Genomic DNA, 18,296 nt, shown 5'->3' with positions numbered 1-18,296 from the left:
CTTTTGGCCATGGAGCCCAGCTGCTGGGTCTCTGCTACTCCGGAGTCTGTTTGGAGGGACTGGAGGAGATGCGGATGAGGGGACAGGTCTGCGGAGCTAGCACTGAGCGCTGGGACGGACAGGCTTCGCGGTGTCTTGACTGGGTGAGCAGGTGTCGGACACCTCAGTCACCTTGGACGTATCCTCGCTCATCCATGCGGACTGGACACTGGCCAAAAGTGGAGTCGGCTGTCTTGGTTGCTTTGTTGGGTCTGCTCCTGTCTCTGGCCATGCTCCCTCCACCCCAGCGGACAATGGCGTGGAACACCGCAGAGGCCACCACAGTGGATATGTTTCTTTTACTTTTCTATTCATAGCTGTATGTAGAAGTGTCTGGTTGTATCTGCTGCTTTAATGTCTTTAATGTCCTTTGTGTTCTTTGATGTTTGATGTTTCCCTCTTACACACATGGAAGAGGGATGTGTACCATGGTTATGAGTTTTTTTTTTTCCCCCTTTGCCTCAGTCTGCACCCCCACTCCAGGGCCCAGGCTAAGACCGATTTTTTTTTAAATTTTATTTTAATCTTCTATTCTTTTCTCCCCCCCCCCCTCCTGTTTACCTGTATGTCATCTTTTTTGTAAGGGGCGCTGGAAGCCGGCAGACCCGTCAGCGATCCTGTTCTGTCTCCCTGTAATGTTTGTCTGATCTTGAATGGGATTGTGCTGAAAATTGTAATTTTCCTGACGGAATAAATAAAGTACTATCTAATCAATATACAATGCATTTTATACTGAAATTATTGATTTTTTTTCTCCGATAAACTTTGGACTTTACTTGATTAAAAAAAAAAAAAAGTTAAAAAACGAACCAGTCTTTTGAACGGATCTTTGAATGGACCGGCTCATCAAGATCCGGCTCCTTTTCAAAAAGCCGTCAAAAAATCCCATCTGGAGTTGGAACGAATAAGAGCCGGCAATAGTACGCGCATGCGCTTTGCCCACTCGGTGACGTCACAGTCCTTTCTACAGGTGTCTCGACTCTTGACAGTCTGCCTCACTTCCGTGTTGACTTTGGAGGAGACAAGCAAACAAATGACGTGTCGCGTCCTCGCCGGCATCCTCACCACTTTTACAAGCGCCGTGTCGAGTTCCGCGAGTGAAGTGAAGGAAGCGGGGAGCTCCGTGCTGGTATAGCGGAGTGTTCGAGGCGAGGAGTCCGCTGAGGCGGCCCCGAGCTCCGGCTTGCTGGCGGCATGGCAGCCGTGAAGGCTCTCCAGCAGTGGTGCCGCGTCCAGTGTGAAGGCTACCGGGATGTCAACATCAAGAACATGACCTCGTCCTTCCGGGACGGGCTGGCTTTCTGTGCGCTCATCCACAAACACCGACCCGAACTCATGTAAGTACAAGTTCCACTTTCTTCTTAGTTTGCCAAGCAACCATTGAAGTGACTCACAAAGCTGGCTGGGTTACTTCTTTATTTGTATCACAGCACATTAAGTTGCCAGACATTCATAAAAGAGGCTCGTTTTTACCGCCATCAATCTATGTTTATTTATATAGCCCCAAATCACAAATGTCTCAAAGGACTGCACAAATCATTACGACTACAACATCCTCGGAAGAACCCACAAAAGGGCAAGGAAAACTCACACCCAGTGGGCAGGGAGAATTCACATCCAGTGGGACGCCAGTGACAATGCCGACTATGAGAAACCTTGGAGAGGACCTCAAATGTGGGCAACCCCCCCCCCCCCCTTTAGGGGACCGAAAGCAATGGATGTCGAGCGGGTCTAACATGATACTGTGAAAGTTCAATCCATAGTGGCTCCAACACAGCCGCGAGAGTTCAGTTCAAAGCGGATCCAAGACAGCAGCGAGAGTCCCGTCCACAGGAAACCATCTCAAGCGGAGGCGGATCAGCAGCGTAGAGATGTCCCCAACCGATACAGGCGAGCGGTCCATCCTGGGTCTCGACTCTGGACAGCCAGTACTTCATCCATGGTCATCGGACCGGACCCCCTCCACAAGGGAGGAGGAGACATAGGAGAAAGAAAAGAAGCGGCAGATCAACTGGTCTAAAAAGGAGGTCTATTTAAAGGCTAGAGTATACAGATGAGTTTTAAGGTGAGACTTAAATGCTTCTACTGAGGTAGCATCTCGAACTGTTACCGGGAGGGCATTCCAGAGTACTGGAGCCCGAACGGAAAACGCTCTATAGCCCGCAGACTTTTTTTGGGCTCTGGGAATCACTAATAAGCTGGAGTCTTTTGAACGCATCGACATTAAGTTTTATTTATCAATTTTGAACACTTGGAAAATCCCTGAAATTCCAAGTAAAAAGTTCAAGTACCACACACACGCTCGGTGTGGTGCATTTGACCCAAACGCTTGTTCCACCCACTGGGAGGTGAGGGGAGCAGTGAGCAGCAGCGGTGGACGCGCTCGGGAATTATTTTTGGTGCTTTAACCCCCAATTCATACTTGCCAACCCTCCCGATTCTCCTGGGAGACTCCCGAATTTCAGTGCCCCTCCTGAAAAATCTCCCGGGGCAACCATTTTCCCGATTTCCACCCAGACAACAATATTGGGGGCGTGCCTTAAAGGCCTACTGAAATGAGATTGTCTTATTTAAACGGGGATAGCAGGTCCATTCTATGTGTCATACTTGATCATTTTGCGATATTGCCATATTTTTGCTGAAAGGATTTAGTAGAGAACATCGATGATAAAGTTCGCAACTTTTGGTCGCTAATAAAAAAGCCTTGCCTTTACCGGAAGTACCAGACGATGCAGGGTTTCCCTGCACGAATGAATTACGGCCGCCACAAAAAAAAATAAAAAATAAAATGTTTTTTTTCTCCGGCTTTTCACCTGCTTGACTGCTCATTAAAGCAATGGGACTCTGTCTGTGAATGGAGCTTGTAGTTACATATTATATAAATATGTAAATATTATATAAATATGTATATAAATATGTACATAAAGAGTTGTAAGTATATTTCAACTCCGCGTTCTTCTTGGTCATCGGACCAACCACCCCCCCCACCCCCCCCCACCCCCGCCGCCGCCCGAGCACACCACCACAAATAGATGCCTGACCTGTGGGAAACACTGCGATGTGCGTGTGATGTCACGGGTTGTAGGGCTCCTCACATCCTCACATTGTTTATAATCATAGCCACCAGCAGCTAGAGCTATTTGAACAGAAAAAGCAACAATTTCCCCATTAATTTGAGCGAGGATGAAAGATTCGTGGATTAGGAAAGTTAGAGTGAGGCACTAAAAAAAATAAATAAAATAAAAGCGACAACTCCGGGCGGCGGCAGTGGTAGTGTTTCAGATATAATTAGACACATTTACTAGGATCATTCTGGAAAATCCCTTTTCTACTTATTGTGTTAATAGTATTTTAGTGGGATTAGATGAGTAAAGTCATACCTGAAAGTCAGATGGCTGCGGTGAACGCCAGTGTCTCAGAGAGAAGCCAATGAGGAGCCAAGATCGCAGCTGCCTTTTTGACAGCTACAGGAGAAGGTCCCATAATCCACGGAAATAAGCGCAGACATTTTTCCCATCCAAAAACTTGCTGGTTGACGTAGAGAATAATGTTCGCTTGACTGCTCTGTGTTAAAGCTTCACAACAACAACAAACAAACACCGGCTGTGTCTCGGTTGCTAAAGGCAGCTGCAATCCAACACTTAACACCGACAGCCTTCTTCTTTGACGTCTCCATTATTAATTGAACAAACTGCAAAAGATTCAGCAACACAGATGTCCAAATTACTGTGTAATTATGTGATGAAAAGAGACGACTTTTAGCCGTGAGTGGTGCTGGGATAAAATGTCCCCTCCAACCAATAACGTCACAAGCACACGTCATCATACGCGTCATCATTCCGTGACGTTTTCAACAAGAAACTCCGCGGGAAATTTAAAATTGCAATTTAGTAAACTAAACCGGCCGTATTGGCATGTGTTGCAATGTTAATATTTCATCATTGATATATAAACTATCAGACTGCGTGGTCGCTAGTAGTGGCTTTCAGTAGGCCTTTAACCCCCAACTCATACTTGCCAATCCTCCCGATTTTCCCGGGAGACTCCCGAATTTCAGTGCCCCTCCCGAAAATTTCCCGGGGCAACCATTCTCCCGATTTCCACCCAGACAACAATATTGGGGGCGTGCCTTAAAGGCACTGCCTTTAGCACCCTGTCTCACCTGAAAAGGAGACTATTATATAAGTCTCCATTATCAATAGGTTTATCTATAACCCATAAAGTAGGCAGGCACGGAGCTGTTTCTCAGCGTGTGTTTATTCCAGCCAGAAACGTTAAAGGCCTAATGAAATGAGATGTTCTTATTTAAACGGGGACAGCAGGTCCAATTTTATGTGTCATATTTGATCATTTCGCGATATTGACATATTTTTGCTGAAAGGATTTAGTAGAGAACATCAGTGATAAAGTTCGTAACTTTCGGTCGCTAATAAAAAAGCCTTGCCTGTACCGGAAGTAGCAGACGATGTGCGCGTGACGTCACGGGTTGTAAGGCTCCTCACTTCCTCACATTGTTTATAATCATAGCCAAAAGCAGCAAGAGCGATTCGTACCGAGAAAGCGACAATCCCCCCATTAATTTGAGCTAGGATGAAAGATTAGTGGATGAGGAAATTTAGAGTGAAGGACTAGAAAGAAAAAAGGCGATATGCAGTGGGAGCAATTCAGATGTTTTTAGACACATTTACTAGGATCATTCTGGAAAATCCCTTATCTGCTATTGTGTTGCTAGTGTTTTAGTGAGATTAAATAGTACCTGAAAGTCGGAGGGGTGTGGCATCGAGTGTGTTGATGCCAGAGTCTCTCAGGGAAGTCACGGCAGCTGCAGCAGGACAGAAGCTCCGCTGATGTCTCCTGTAAGAGCCGACCTATAGCCACAATTTTCTCACCGAAAACTGCCGGTTGACATGTAGTCGGGATCCATGTTCGCTTGACCGCTCTGATCCATAGTAAAGCTTCATCTTCGGGAATTTTAAACAAGGAAACACCGGCTGTGTTTGTGTGGCTAAAAGCTAAAAGCTTCCCACCTCCATCTTTCTTCTTTGACTTCTCCATTATTAATTGAACAAATTGCAAAAGATTCAGCAACACAGATGTCCAGAATACTGTGTAATTATGCGATTGAAGCAGACTACTTATAGCTTGGATCGGGCTGGAAAATAATGTCCGCTACAACCGGTGACATCAAACGCACGCGCCATCATACGTGTCATCATACCGCGACGTTTTCAACCGGACACTTGCAATTTAGTAAAGTAAAAAGGCCGTATTGGCATGTGTTGCAATGTTAATATTTCATCATTGATATATAAACTATCAGACTGTGTGGTCGCTAGTAGTGGCTTTCAGTAGGCCTTTAAAATTAAAAAGTAAAAAGTTGAAGTACCACACACACACACTCGGTGTGGTAAAATTACCCTGTGCAATTCACCCATCCCCTTGTTCCACCCCCTGGGAGGTGAGGGGAGCAGTGAGCAGCAGCAGTGGCCGCATTCTGGAATCATTTTTGGTGCATTAATCCCCAATTTATACTTGCCAACGCTCCAGATTTTGCCGAGAGACTGTCGAATTTCAGTGCCCCTCCCGAAAATCTCCCGGGGCCACCATACTCCCGATTCTTACCCAGACAATCCTTTATAAATATATTTATTGAAATATACTTCAACAAAATATGAATATAAGTTCATAAACTGTGAAAAGAAATGCAACAATGAAATATTCAGTGTTGACAGCTAGATTTTTTTGTGGACATGTTCCATAAATATTGATGTTAAAGATTTATTTATTTTTTGTCAATAAATGTTTAGAATGAAGTTGATGAATCCAGATGGATGGTAGAGTGGCCGTGCGCAACCCGAGGGTCATTGGTTCAAATCCCACCTAGTACCAACCTCGTCACGTCCGTTGTGTCCTGAGCAAGACACTTCACCCTTGCTCCTGATGGGTGCTGGTTGGCGCCTTGCATGGCAGCTCCCTCCATCAGTGTGTGAATGTGTGTGTGAATGGGTAAATGTGGAAGTAGTGTCAAAGCGCTTTGAGTACCTTGAAGGTAGAAAAGCGCTATACAAGTACAACCCATTTATCATTTATTACAATCCCCAAAGAGGGCACTTTAAGTTGATGATTACTTCTATGTGTAGAAATCTTTATTTATAATTGAATCACTCCTTTATTTTTCAACAAGTTTTTAGTTATTTCCATCCATCCATTTTCTACCGCTTATTCCCGTTCTGGGTCGCAGGGGGCGCTGGCGCCTATCTCAGCTACAATCGGGCGGAAGGCGGGGTACACCCTGGACAAGTCACCACCTCATCACAGGGCCAACACAGATAAACAGACAACATTCACACACTAGGGCCAATTTAGTGTTGCCAATCAACCTATCCCCAGGTGCATGTCTTTGGAAGTGGGAGGAAGCCGGAGTACCCGGAGGGAACCCACGCAGTCACGGGGAGAACATGCAAACTCCACACAGAAAGATCCCGAGCCTGGATTTGAACCCAGGACTGCAGGACCTTCGTATTGTGAGGCAGACGCACTAACCCCTCTGCCACCGTGAAGCCCCGTTTTTAGTTATTTTTATATCTTTTTTCCCAAATAGTTCAGGAAAGACCACTACAAATGAGCCATATTTTGCACTTTTATACAATTTAATGAATCAGAAACTGATGACATAGTGCTGTATTTTACTTCTTTATCTCTTATTTTCAACCAAAAATGCTTTGCTCTGATTAGGGGGTACTTTAATTTAAAAAAAAGTTCACAGGGGGTACATCACTGAAAAAAGGTAGAGAACCACTGCTTTAAAGGCACTGCCTTTAGCGTGCCTCTCTCACCTGAAAAGGAGACTATTATATATGTCTCCATTTTTCATAGGTTTATCTATAACCCATAAAGTAGGCAGGCACAGAGCTATTTCTCAGCGTGTGTTTATTCCAGCCCGCACGTTAATACACTGACACACAACATCCGGATTCCCATCATGCATTGCTTCAAAACTACGGCAAGTAGTAATGTCCAAAAACACAACAGAGACAAAGCAGGAGAACGAAAAAGAGACATGGCGACGAGTAAGAAAAAGAAGTACGCTTGCAAGTTACAAAATGATTGGAAAAAATAATTTCAGTTCATCCAGGACAGCTCGAAATTTTTGTAGATCAGACTTCTACATTGAACACGGTGGCCGAACGGATATACTCATTCATGAACGGATTATTTATATATATTCCGCCCATATGCAGCTAAGATAGGCTCCCGTGACCCCAAACGGGACAAGCGATAAAAAATGGTTGGATGGAGATATATATATATATATATATATATATATATATATATACATATATATATATATATATACTAGGGGTGTAACGGTACACAAAAATTTCGGTTCGGTACCTACCTCGGTTTAGAGGTAACGGTTCGGTTCATTTTCGGTACAGTAAGAAAACAACAAAATATACATTTTTGGGTTATTTATTTACCAAATTTGTCAACAATGGCTTTATCCTTTTAACATTGGGAACACTATAATAATTCTGCCCATGTTAATTCACATTAAACTGCCTCAAATTGTTGCTTAGATGAAATAAAACTACAAAACTTTTCTTCTACATATAAAAAGTGCAACATTAAACAGTTTCAAGTCAACTCATCATGCTTAATTTATCACAGCATTTGGGAAGCCTGTAATTGATTTTTATTATGTAAATGTTATATTTGTATCAACATGTGATAGCAGGGACCCTGCCATTCAAAACTAGGCTGCTACATTACAAATGATTAATGTAACTATAGCTGAAAAAAATAGTACAACCGCAATAGGAGAGACTATTCATCCCTGAACACCATGGAGTTCATGTAGGCTTTATGATGCAGTTACATTATTATATCAACTATTACAGACAGAAACTCTTCATTTAACTTAATGTCCTTTTTTGCTGCTTCAACATAGCTCAATTAACACACACACACACACACACACACACACACCGCACAATGAGCTAACGTTACGCGCTAAAAGCTAATTAGCCTTCACCTCAAGCCCGGACTGCGAGCGAGCTGAGCTGCAGTTTGTTTCTAGAAGGTCAACGGGCTCATAGTGATGTTACTAGTAGTTGACTTGGAAGTGTTTAGTATAATTTGGGGAGAGTACGCTGCCTTATGCTCACCTGCTAAACACCTATCTGCTCGACGCTGAAGCATTTACTACATGTGCGCTGAATACGCACTGCTGATTGGCTGTTACCGCTATATATGTAATCAATCAGATGGTTGTGTGGGGGTGACAATGCTGGGTGCTGCGTAGGAGACAGAGGCAGAAAGCAGAGCAGCTTATTAAGACTTCATTTGTTCGTGTGGAAACTCGTTCGGTACACCTCTGCACCGAATCGAAACCCCCGTACAGAAACGGTTCAACACGTACCATTACACCGCATATATATATATATATATGGGGTGTATATATATATATATATATATATATATATATATATATATATATATATATATATATATATATATATATATATATATATATATATCCCGAATTCGGAGGTCTCAAAGTTGGCAAGTATGTCCCAATTCCAATCCTTGACGCTGAGTGCCTAGCAGGGAGGTAATGGTTCCCATTTTTATAGTCTTTGGTATGACTCGGCCGGGGTTTGAACTCACGACCTACTGACCTCAGGGCGGACACTCTGCTAACCACAAGGCCAAAGAGCAGGCATTCACTTTTTTAATTGTCATCGATTGTTTCATTTGGTGCAATTGCACAATCTGTTTTTTTAGAACTGTACCAAAACATTGGGCTTCATTGATTGACACAATTATACTAATATTCTGGTTTCTCTCATTTGGTTATTTTTAGCCAGCTAGATTACATAAAAACTGTAATATAACCAGTAGAGGTGGAATAGAGTTGAATATGACAGACAGCAGTATGAGCGGCTTGAAGAAAATACATGTTTTCTATAGGGATGTGCTGATAAATCCCACATCCATTCATTTTCTATTACTTGTCCCGTTCAGGGTCGCAAGGGGTGCTGGAGCCTATCTCAGCTTCATTTGGGCGGTAGGTGGGTTAAACCCTACAGATAGACAACATTAACATCAGGGAAAGGAAAAACTCAACCAAATGGGCTACAATGAATAACCTTGGAGGGGACCGCAGATGTGGGGACCCCATGGTTGACTAGTGCAATGGACGTCGAGTGGATCTAGTTAATAGTGTGAGAGTCCAGTCCATAGTAGTTCTAGCATAATAGGGGCAGTCCAATCCATAGTGGATCTAACATAATGGTGACAGTCCAGTCCATAGTGGATCTAACATAATAGTGACAGTCCAGTCCATAGTGGATCTAACATAATAGTGACAGTCCAGTCCATAGTGGATCTAACATAATAGTGACAGTCCAGTCCATAGTGGATCTAACATAATAGTGACAGTCCAGTCCATAGTGGATCTAACATAATAATGACAGTCCAGTCCATAGTGGATCTAACATAATAGTGACAGTCCAGTCCATAGTGGATCTAACATAATGGCGACAGTCCAGTCCATAGTGGATCTAACATAATAGTGACAGTCCAGTCCATAGTGGATCTAACATAATAGTGACAGTCCAGTCCATAGTGGATCTAACATAATAGTGACAGTCCAGTCCATAGTGGATCTAACATAATAGTGACAGTCCAGTCCATAGTGGATCTAACATAATAGTGACAGTCCAGTCCATAGTGGATCTAACATAATGGCGACAGTCCAGTCCATAGTGGATCTAACATAATAGTGACAGTCCAGTCCATAGTGGATCTAACATAATAGTGACAGTCCAGTCCATAGTGGATCTAACATAATAGTGACAGTCCAGTCCATAGTGGATCTAACATAATAGTGACAGTCCAGTCCATAGTGGATCTAACATAATAGTGACAGTCCAGTCCATAGTGGATCTAACATAATGGCGACAGTCCAGTCCATAGTGGATCTAACATAATAGTGACAGTCCAGTCCATAGTGGATCTAACATAATAGTGACAGTCCAGTCCATAGTGGAGCCAGCAGGAGATCATCTTTCTTGAGTGGGGACAGGTCAGCAGTGCAGAGACGTCCCCAACTGATGCACAAATGAGTGGTCCACCTCGAGTCCCGACTTTGAACAGCTAGCGCAGAATCTGTGGTCGCCTAATCTGTGCCCCCCCTCTCCACGAAAGAGAGTGGGGCAGAGCAGAAGAGAGACGGCAGATCAACTGGTCCAAAAGGGGGGTCTATTTAAAAGCTAGAGTATACAAATGAGTTTTAAGATGGGATTTAAATGCTTCTGCTGTGGTACCATCTCGAACTGTTACCAGGAGGGCATTCCAGAGTACTGGAGCCCCAATTTGTGAAATAGTGTAACCTGCTTTCTGCTCTGCCCGTTACTCGAGTCTGGGTCATCCACGCGGGAGGCGAGCGTGCTCACTACCAAGCTTAAAGCTCGGCCCATCAACCTGATAGCCAACTCTGCTCAGGGAGTGAGGGTCACTAACATACACAAGACCCAGCCTCACTGGCGGGCCTCCTTTACACTCGCCCGCTGAAACCTGACTCTCATCCGGGTCACGGCACCACTGTAACGTGTAGTAGGTAGCACTACAAATTTGGGTATCGACCCAATACTCCAGACCTGGGCAAATTAAGGCCCGTTAAGCTTTTCAGAACTGTCCCACCGGACATTCCCAAATATATTTTTTTGGTTCTTTAAGGTGGAAAGTGTAGCTGCCATTATGATATGCAGTGATGTTTTCTAATGATCGTAAGTCTTGAACTATTCAAAGTATTTCAATAGTTGGAATCTGCATGATATACTAGTTACTATGGTCATCTAATTCAGGGGTAGGGAACCTATGGCTCTAGAGCCAGATGTGGCTCTTTTGATGACTGCATCTGGGTCTCAGATAAATCTTAGCTGACGTTGCTTAACACGATAATTATGAATAATTCCGCTGGAATTCACAGTGCTAAAAATAACGTTCAAAATATAAAACATTCTCATGCATTTAAATCAATCCATCCATCCGTTTTCTACTGCACCTGTTCAAGAAGTCGCATTAATGGTAAGGAGTATTTTATGTCATGATGGGGGGGTCGCAGCTTGCTGCGGGGTCGTTCTCCCGGGAAGGCAGACGGACTACTCGGGACATGGCATTTAGGTAAAAACATGACTTAATTTAAACTAAAAAAAGATACAAACAAAAATCGCTCACAGCGGAGGCACAACTTGGGCTAAGGAAGAAAGCTAACGCATAAACAGACTAAGAACATAAATCAAACAAAACTTACTTGACACGGCATGAAGCACGAAACTATAGCAAGGCATGAAACAAGTCAGCACAGAGCAAGAAAATATCACATTGACGCCAGGGCGACTGACTGGCAAAGACAAGCTTAAATACTGCCTCTGATTAGTGCTCGGAAGCAGGTGAGCGGGCATTTTGTCCACCAGAGACAGGTGGACAAAATGAGTAACCATGGAAACCAGACAAGGGAGTGGAAAAAAACAGGAATTTAAAGAGTCCAAAAGACAAACAGCACATGGCCAAACAAAAACATGATCAACAGACATGACATTTGATTTATTATTGGTTAACTTCAGAATAACAATGTTATTAAAAAGAATAAGAGACTTATTATACTCTAAAAATGTTGGTCTTACTTAAAAATGCACGCATTTAGTTTTATTTTGTATCAAAAAATATGATATGGCTCTCATGCAAATTTATTTTGAAATATTTGGCTTTCATGGCTCTCTCAGCCAAAAAGGTTCCCGACCCCTGATCTAATTAGTTACTATGGTCATCTAATTAGTTACTATGGTAATGTAGGTCACAGCAGCTGAGACGAGGCAGCAAGCAGTGTGGGTGGGGAGCGTTTCCACAGAGTTTTTCCAAAACGGCCAGCCTGATATGCAGGTGTCAGGGACAGACACAGAAGGGGAGAGTTTTATAACAAAGTTCCAAAGCTTAGCGATATATTTGATATATCACATTGTCGGTGTTTTTTTTTTACTCTTCACGTTCATATTACGCTCTGTTGTTGCATTTTGCTTGAATGTAAAATATGTCGATTGAGAGGGGGTGTAACGTTCATGTTAATATTCAGTGTTTTATCCTTCATAGTTAATATTGTAAATCCTACATTCTTTACTTTCATGTACATTCTAGGTGTGTCATTCAGCAAAAAAAACAAAAATTCCATTCTTTTTTTTTTAAGACGGTCTGTTATAAAGTTTTTAGCATTCATTCAGACATTATTTTGAGGTTTTGTTCCTAAAAATAGACATACCGGCCCCCAGACACATTTATTTCTCAAAATTTGTCCCCGGAGTCAAAATAATCGCCTAAGTCTGCAATACTCAGTAGTTAAAGAGGCAGTATTGGTCGTATCAATACTGATACTTCAAATTCTTAAGACCACTAAATATAATTTTTGATCACAATTATGGTCACACAGAAACACAGGAAAGTGGTGTATTAATATAAATACCATATTCAAATTATTTCCACTTCTCCTTTCATTACACACAATATTTTGAGCTGAATAAAGTCCATAGTGCAAATTAACTAAACATAAGCAAAAACTACCATTGGCTTTAAGTCCTTTTGTCCAGGGATATATTTTCTGAGTTTTTAAATGATAAAAAAAACGGCCAATAAAAAAAAATGGTGCTAATTTTCGAACTAATCACTATAGTATGGACTACTTTGTATTGTGATGTTGATATTTGTATCGATCTGCACACCCTGGTTACATTCAGGAGCTCTATGTTAGCGGTTAGCATGGCTTTTTTTTAATCCTCCTACGGTGTGTAGTGTAGCAATTCCTCGTCCTTCAGTGATAATGTTACTTGTGATAAACATAGTTTATTTGCCACCATGGAAGCAAGGATTAGGGACTCTCACTGCAGAGGGACGTTCAACATTGCATTGACTACGTGGTTGATTGCTTGGGGCTGTCAAATCTGCGGGACTCAGCTAGAATGTATCATCAACACGCGTTATTACAATATGATAGTATTAAAAGCACTATCGTTGGCCAAATGTACATCGTCAATGTTAGGGGTGTCCCGGATCAGGCCTGCGAACAAGTTTTATCCGGCCCACGGGATGAGTTTGCTATGTGTAGAAATGAACCTGAAATTTTTGAATGAAAGAAACAGCTGTTCTAAATGTGTCCACTGGATGTCGCAATAGCAACTGTTTGTATATTTCTAGATCAAGGGTCGGCGTGCCGCATGCGGCTCTTTGATTACTCTGATGTGGCTCAGCTCCATACTTGTCCACCCCCCGATTTTACCGGAAAGCTTCCAGATTTCAATACCTCTCCCAAAAATCTCCCGGATTTAACATTCTCCGCAACAATATTGAGGCCCTCTGGCATGCCGTGGTGGTGGCGAGGCCTTTACCGTTCTCTACAACATGTCGTCGCGCCCGCTTTTACACCATACTATCTTCGTGCCGTCTGGTCACATGTAGAGTGCTGCCTCTGTCAACACACGTAAGTGACTGCAAGGCATACTTGATCAACAGCCATACATGTTACACTGAGGGTTGTGATATAAACAACTTTAACACTCTTACTAATATGCACCACATTGTGAACCCACACCAAACAAGAATGACAAACACATTTCGGGAGAACATCCGCACTGTAACACAACATAAACACAACAGAACAAATACCTAGAATCCCATGCATCCCTAACTCTTCCGGGCTACATTATACACCCCCCCGCTAGCACCAGACCCCGCCCCTCCAACCCCACCCACCTCACATGACGCATGGAGGGGGGTGGGGGATTGGTGGCAGCGGGGATGTATCATGTAGCCCGTAAGAGTTAGGAATGCATGGAATTCTGGGTATTTGTTCTGTTGTTTTTATGTTGTATTACGGTGCGGATGTTCTCCCGAAATGTGTTTCTAATTCTTGCTTGGTGTGGGTTCCCAGTGTGGCGCATTTTAGTAAGAGTGTTAAAGCTGTTTAAACGGGCACCCTCAGTGTAACATGTATGGCTGTTGAACAAGTATGCCTTGCAGTCACTTACGTGTGTCTGCAGAAGCCACATACAACCTGTGACTGTGCTGACCAGCTGTTTGTAGAGGGCGCTAAAGGCAGTGCCATCATGTCACACCCTTATTATTGTTGTTTAGGTGAAAATCAGCAGAAATTCAAGTGGACAGTTGCTCTGTAATTCGGGAGTCTCCCGGAAAAATTGGTAGTTTTCGCAAGTGTGATGCTGTCAAGCGGCATTCATATAAAACTAACACTATCACTAACATTAAAATCTTCATTTTAAGGTGCGGGCCGCGTGTCTGAGACCCCTGGTCTATACATAGCACAACGCAAAAAAAAACTCTGTATACCGTGTTATTTCATTATACATTTCAAAAGAGTTTTGGGGCTCCAATTGTTTTCTTTATTTTGCAAAACGGTCAAAATGGCTCTTTCAATCAATCAATCAATGTTTACTTATATAGCCCTAAATCACTAGTGTCTCAAAGGGCTGCACAGACCACCACGACATCCTCGGTAGGCCCACATAAGGGCAAGGAAAACTCACACCCAGTGGGACGTCGGTGACAATGATGACTATGAGAACCTTGGAGAGGAGGAAAGCAATGGATGTCGAGCGGGTCTAACATGATACTGTGAAAGTTCAATCCACAATGGATCCAACACAGTCGCGAGAGTCCAGTCCAAGGCGGATCCAACACAGCAGCGAGAGTCCCGTTCACAGCGGAGCCAGCAGGAAACCATCCCAAGCGGAGGCGGATCAGCAGCGCAGAGATGTCCCCAGCCGATACACAGGCGAGCAGTACATGGCCACCGGATCGGACCGGACCCCCTCCACAAGGGAGAGTGGGACATAGAAGAAAAAGAAAAGAAACGGCAGATCAACTGGTCTAAAATTGGAGTCTTTGAGAGTTAAAGGTTGGCGACCCCTGTTCTAGATATGTACAAAATAAACCACATGATGTTAGTACATCATTCAAAGAAAATGATCAAACTGCATAAATTACATCCTGTAATTTGATTTTGATATAATTATTGTATCTTAATAGATTGAAAATGACCACCAATGTGTTGACTGATGAACTTTTATTCAGAAAATATAAATACAGTCAAATAAAGTATACGTATTATTATCCGCAACAGGTAATTGTAAAAAAAAGACCAAAACATTACAATTTTTACAATTTCAGAATGTGCTTGTTCTTTTTTTAAACAAAGAAAATAATCTGAAGTTGTCTTTATTTTTAAGTTATTGTGCCGGGATTTTACCAGTCCGGCCCACTTGGTCGTGGATTTTTCTCCATGTGGCCCCCGTTCTAAAAGGAATTTGACACCTCTGGTCTATATCGTGCAGTCCGAGTCCAGTTGCAATGGGGTCATGTTGAGTAGTGACTCACCAGACCCAACAGATAGAACTGTGCTGACAAAGGAAAACTTGAACGCTAATGCTGGACTTGACTGGAACAATTGCAGAGATGTGTTTAGAATTGTTTAGCCTTGGTGGAGGTTTATGTTGTCTTTGTAAAGGTAACATAGTTCTTGTATTGGCTCCCATTACACCGTGCAAGTGTGCTTAATGTTGAAGGCATGGTATCAATAAGTTGGTTTGCGTAAAGAAAGAACCCTGTCAAACTCCAGATGGATGACTTTTTAATGTGAATTGATGCTTACAGACTAAACCGACTTGTTGGAGCTTGACTATCTCAGGTGTTGCTGACACTGAAGAATGAAAAACAAGATGAACGTCATGATTTCAATGTTTTGTCTCCAAGGAAGTCGTTTTGTTTCACTTTTAACGTGACATGATCATACTTGTGTTTGGATATTTTATTGAGATATTCCAAAAGATTGTCCCAGGATAACTCGTTTATGGGCACTAAAACACGCAAGATTGCTTTGATTCAGAGAGCTCAATGTAAATATTTTGATTGTGCTACCCAGGGGTGCCCATTACGTCGATCGCGAGCTACCAGTCGACCGCGGGGGGTGTGTCAGTCGATCTCCAGCCAGGCTTTTAAAAAAAATAGACCTAAAAATTAATGATCATCAATCTTCACCAAGACGTCACTTAAATGACATTCACGGTACCGGAGGGTCTTGTGAGATGACGCTGGCTGCTGCAAGATCATTATTATGAAAATATGACCGAGAGGAAGGCGAGAAACACTTTTTATTTCAACAGACTCTCGCGCCGTACCTTCCGTCAAAACTCTAAAGGCCGACTGCACATTTCCTATCTTCACAATAAAAGCCCTGCTTCATGCTGCCTGCGCTAACTAAATACAGAGTCTCGGAAAACTGGCGTGCACAAGCGATCCCTCGGAAAGCTGGCGTGCACATCACTTGTGCACGCCAGCTTTCCGAGACTCTTATTTTGTTAGCGCAGGCAGCATGAAGCAGGGCTTTTATTGTGAAGATAGGAAATGTGCAGTCGGCCTTTAGAGTTTTGACGGAAGGGACGGCGCGAAAGTCTGTTGAAATAAAAAGTGTTTCTCGCCTTCCTCTCTGTCATTTTTTCATAATAATGAACTGGCAGCAGCCAGCGTCATCTCACAAGACCCTCGGGTGCCGTGAATGTCAATCAAGCAAGCTACGGAATTTGCCGCCAATGTTTTTCTTGTAAAGTGTATGGAAGCTGGATGAATTAGATGCCAAAAACCAACCACTTTCATGTGGTATTGTACAGAAAGGACAACTTTTTTTCTCCTCCATTTGAAAATGTGGGCGTTATCATCATTACTGTCTGATTCCAATCAATGCAAGTCATCAGAATCAGGTAATACACCAACTTATATTCTTGTCTTTGTGAAAGTAAGACATCTATATGTGTTACACATGCTTGTATTATCATTAAACACATTTAACTTGTTTACAAAAATGTCTCTTTCATAAATATATAAATATAAATGATATATATAAATGAGGTAGATCCCCTCGAGTTGGTCAATTGAAAAGTAGCTCGCCTGCAGAAAAAGTGTGGGCACCCCTGATTTATACCATTGTTGTCAGTGTCATGGGATGGTTGCTCATGACTCACTAAAGCAGTTTTATTCTGGTGCACTTAAGAATGAACAAATACGGAAGTTTGACCTGTTTTTTTTTCTTCTCCTGCAGTGACTTTGATTCCTTGAGGAAAGAAAATGTCTATGAGAACAACCACCTGGTAAGTCAAAATGTACATGCTGTACTTCATCTTTACTTTTAGCGTTTCATCTTTGTTTTTCGCCTTCTTATAAACAAACCAAACGTCCTTCCTGCCTAACAGAATAAACTCATTTGTATGAAATCCAATGAAAAGCCCAGTGGGCTGGTATTAATCTGACCAAGCATGTTGTGCTGCATTCTTCATTGCACTCAATAAATGACTGAGAATAAGAGCACTAATATTGTATGTCAGTTTGTTGTCATTACTCATTTAAAGCGAAGAGCGCTGCTTGAAAGTATGTCGTGGCTGTACAAATAGCAATAACATTAGTCCAAAAACTGATTCTTGTGGAACTCTATGACAGCTTTTCTTTAGTTTTTTCGTGTCTCATCACTGGAACCAACTTGGATTTGTATCAGAACTGTTAACTCTTCAAAAAGTCGAAATTTAAAGGTCTACTGAAAGCCACTACCACCGACCACGCGGTCTGATAGTTTATATATCAATGATGAAATATTAACATTGCAACACAAGCCAATACGGCATTTTTAGTTTACTAAATTGCAATTTTAAATTTCCCACGAAGTGTCCTGTTGAAAACGTTTCAATATGATGACGCGTGCGTTTGACGTCACCGGTTGTAGCGGACATTTTTTTCCAGCCCGATCCAAGCTATAAGTAGTCTGCTTTAATCGCATAATTACACAGTATTCTGGACATCTGTGTTGCTGAATCTTTTGCAATTTGTTCAATTAATAATGGAGAAGTCAAAGTAGAAAGATGGAGGTGGGAAGCTTTTAGCCTTTAGCAACACAAACACAACCGGTGTTTCCTTGTTTAAAATTCCCGAAGGTGAAGCTTTACTATGGAACAGAGCGGTCAAGCGAACATGGATCCCGACCACATGTCAACCGTCAGGTTTCGGTGAGAAAATTGTGGCAATAGGTCGGCTCTTACCGTAGTTATGAGCGGAGCTTGCGTATTCCTGCAGCTGCGGACTATTACCTCCTACCACCGGAGACACTGGCGGTCACCACACCCGTGGCCACACCCCTCCGACTT

The 18,296-nt window shown here is 42.6% G+C and overlaps 1 protein-coding gene across 3 annotated transcripts in view; it reads left to right on the top strand.

The window, feature by feature from the left end:
- Positions 1-978: 978 nt before the first annotated feature.
- Positions 979-18,296, top strand: part of LOC133538673 (MICAL-like protein 2) — a 60,481-nt gene continuing 43,163 nt past the window's right edge. For 2 of the 3 annotated variants that reach the window (XM_061880365.1, XM_061880364.1), the window contains exons 1-2: positions 979-1,376; positions 17,204-17,252. In XM_061880365.1, the coding sequence (XP_061736349.1) occupies positions 1,234-1,376; positions 17,204-17,252 (192 nt within the window). In that variant the 5' untranslated portion in view covers positions 979-1,233. The remainder of the gene's footprint in view (positions 1,377-17,203; positions 17,253-18,296) is intronic. The other variant, XM_061880367.1, reaches the window with a different exon arrangement.

This window comes from Nerophis ophidion, linkage group LG20 (assembly GCF_033978795.1).
Source record: "Nerophis ophidion isolate RoL-2023_Sa linkage group LG20, RoL_Noph_v1.0, whole genome shotgun sequence".
NCBI classification, from domain to species: domain Eukaryota; kingdom Metazoa; phylum Chordata; class Actinopteri; order Syngnathiformes; family Syngnathidae; genus Nerophis; species Nerophis ophidion.
This window is presented reverse-complemented; position numbering and strand designations above follow the sequence as displayed.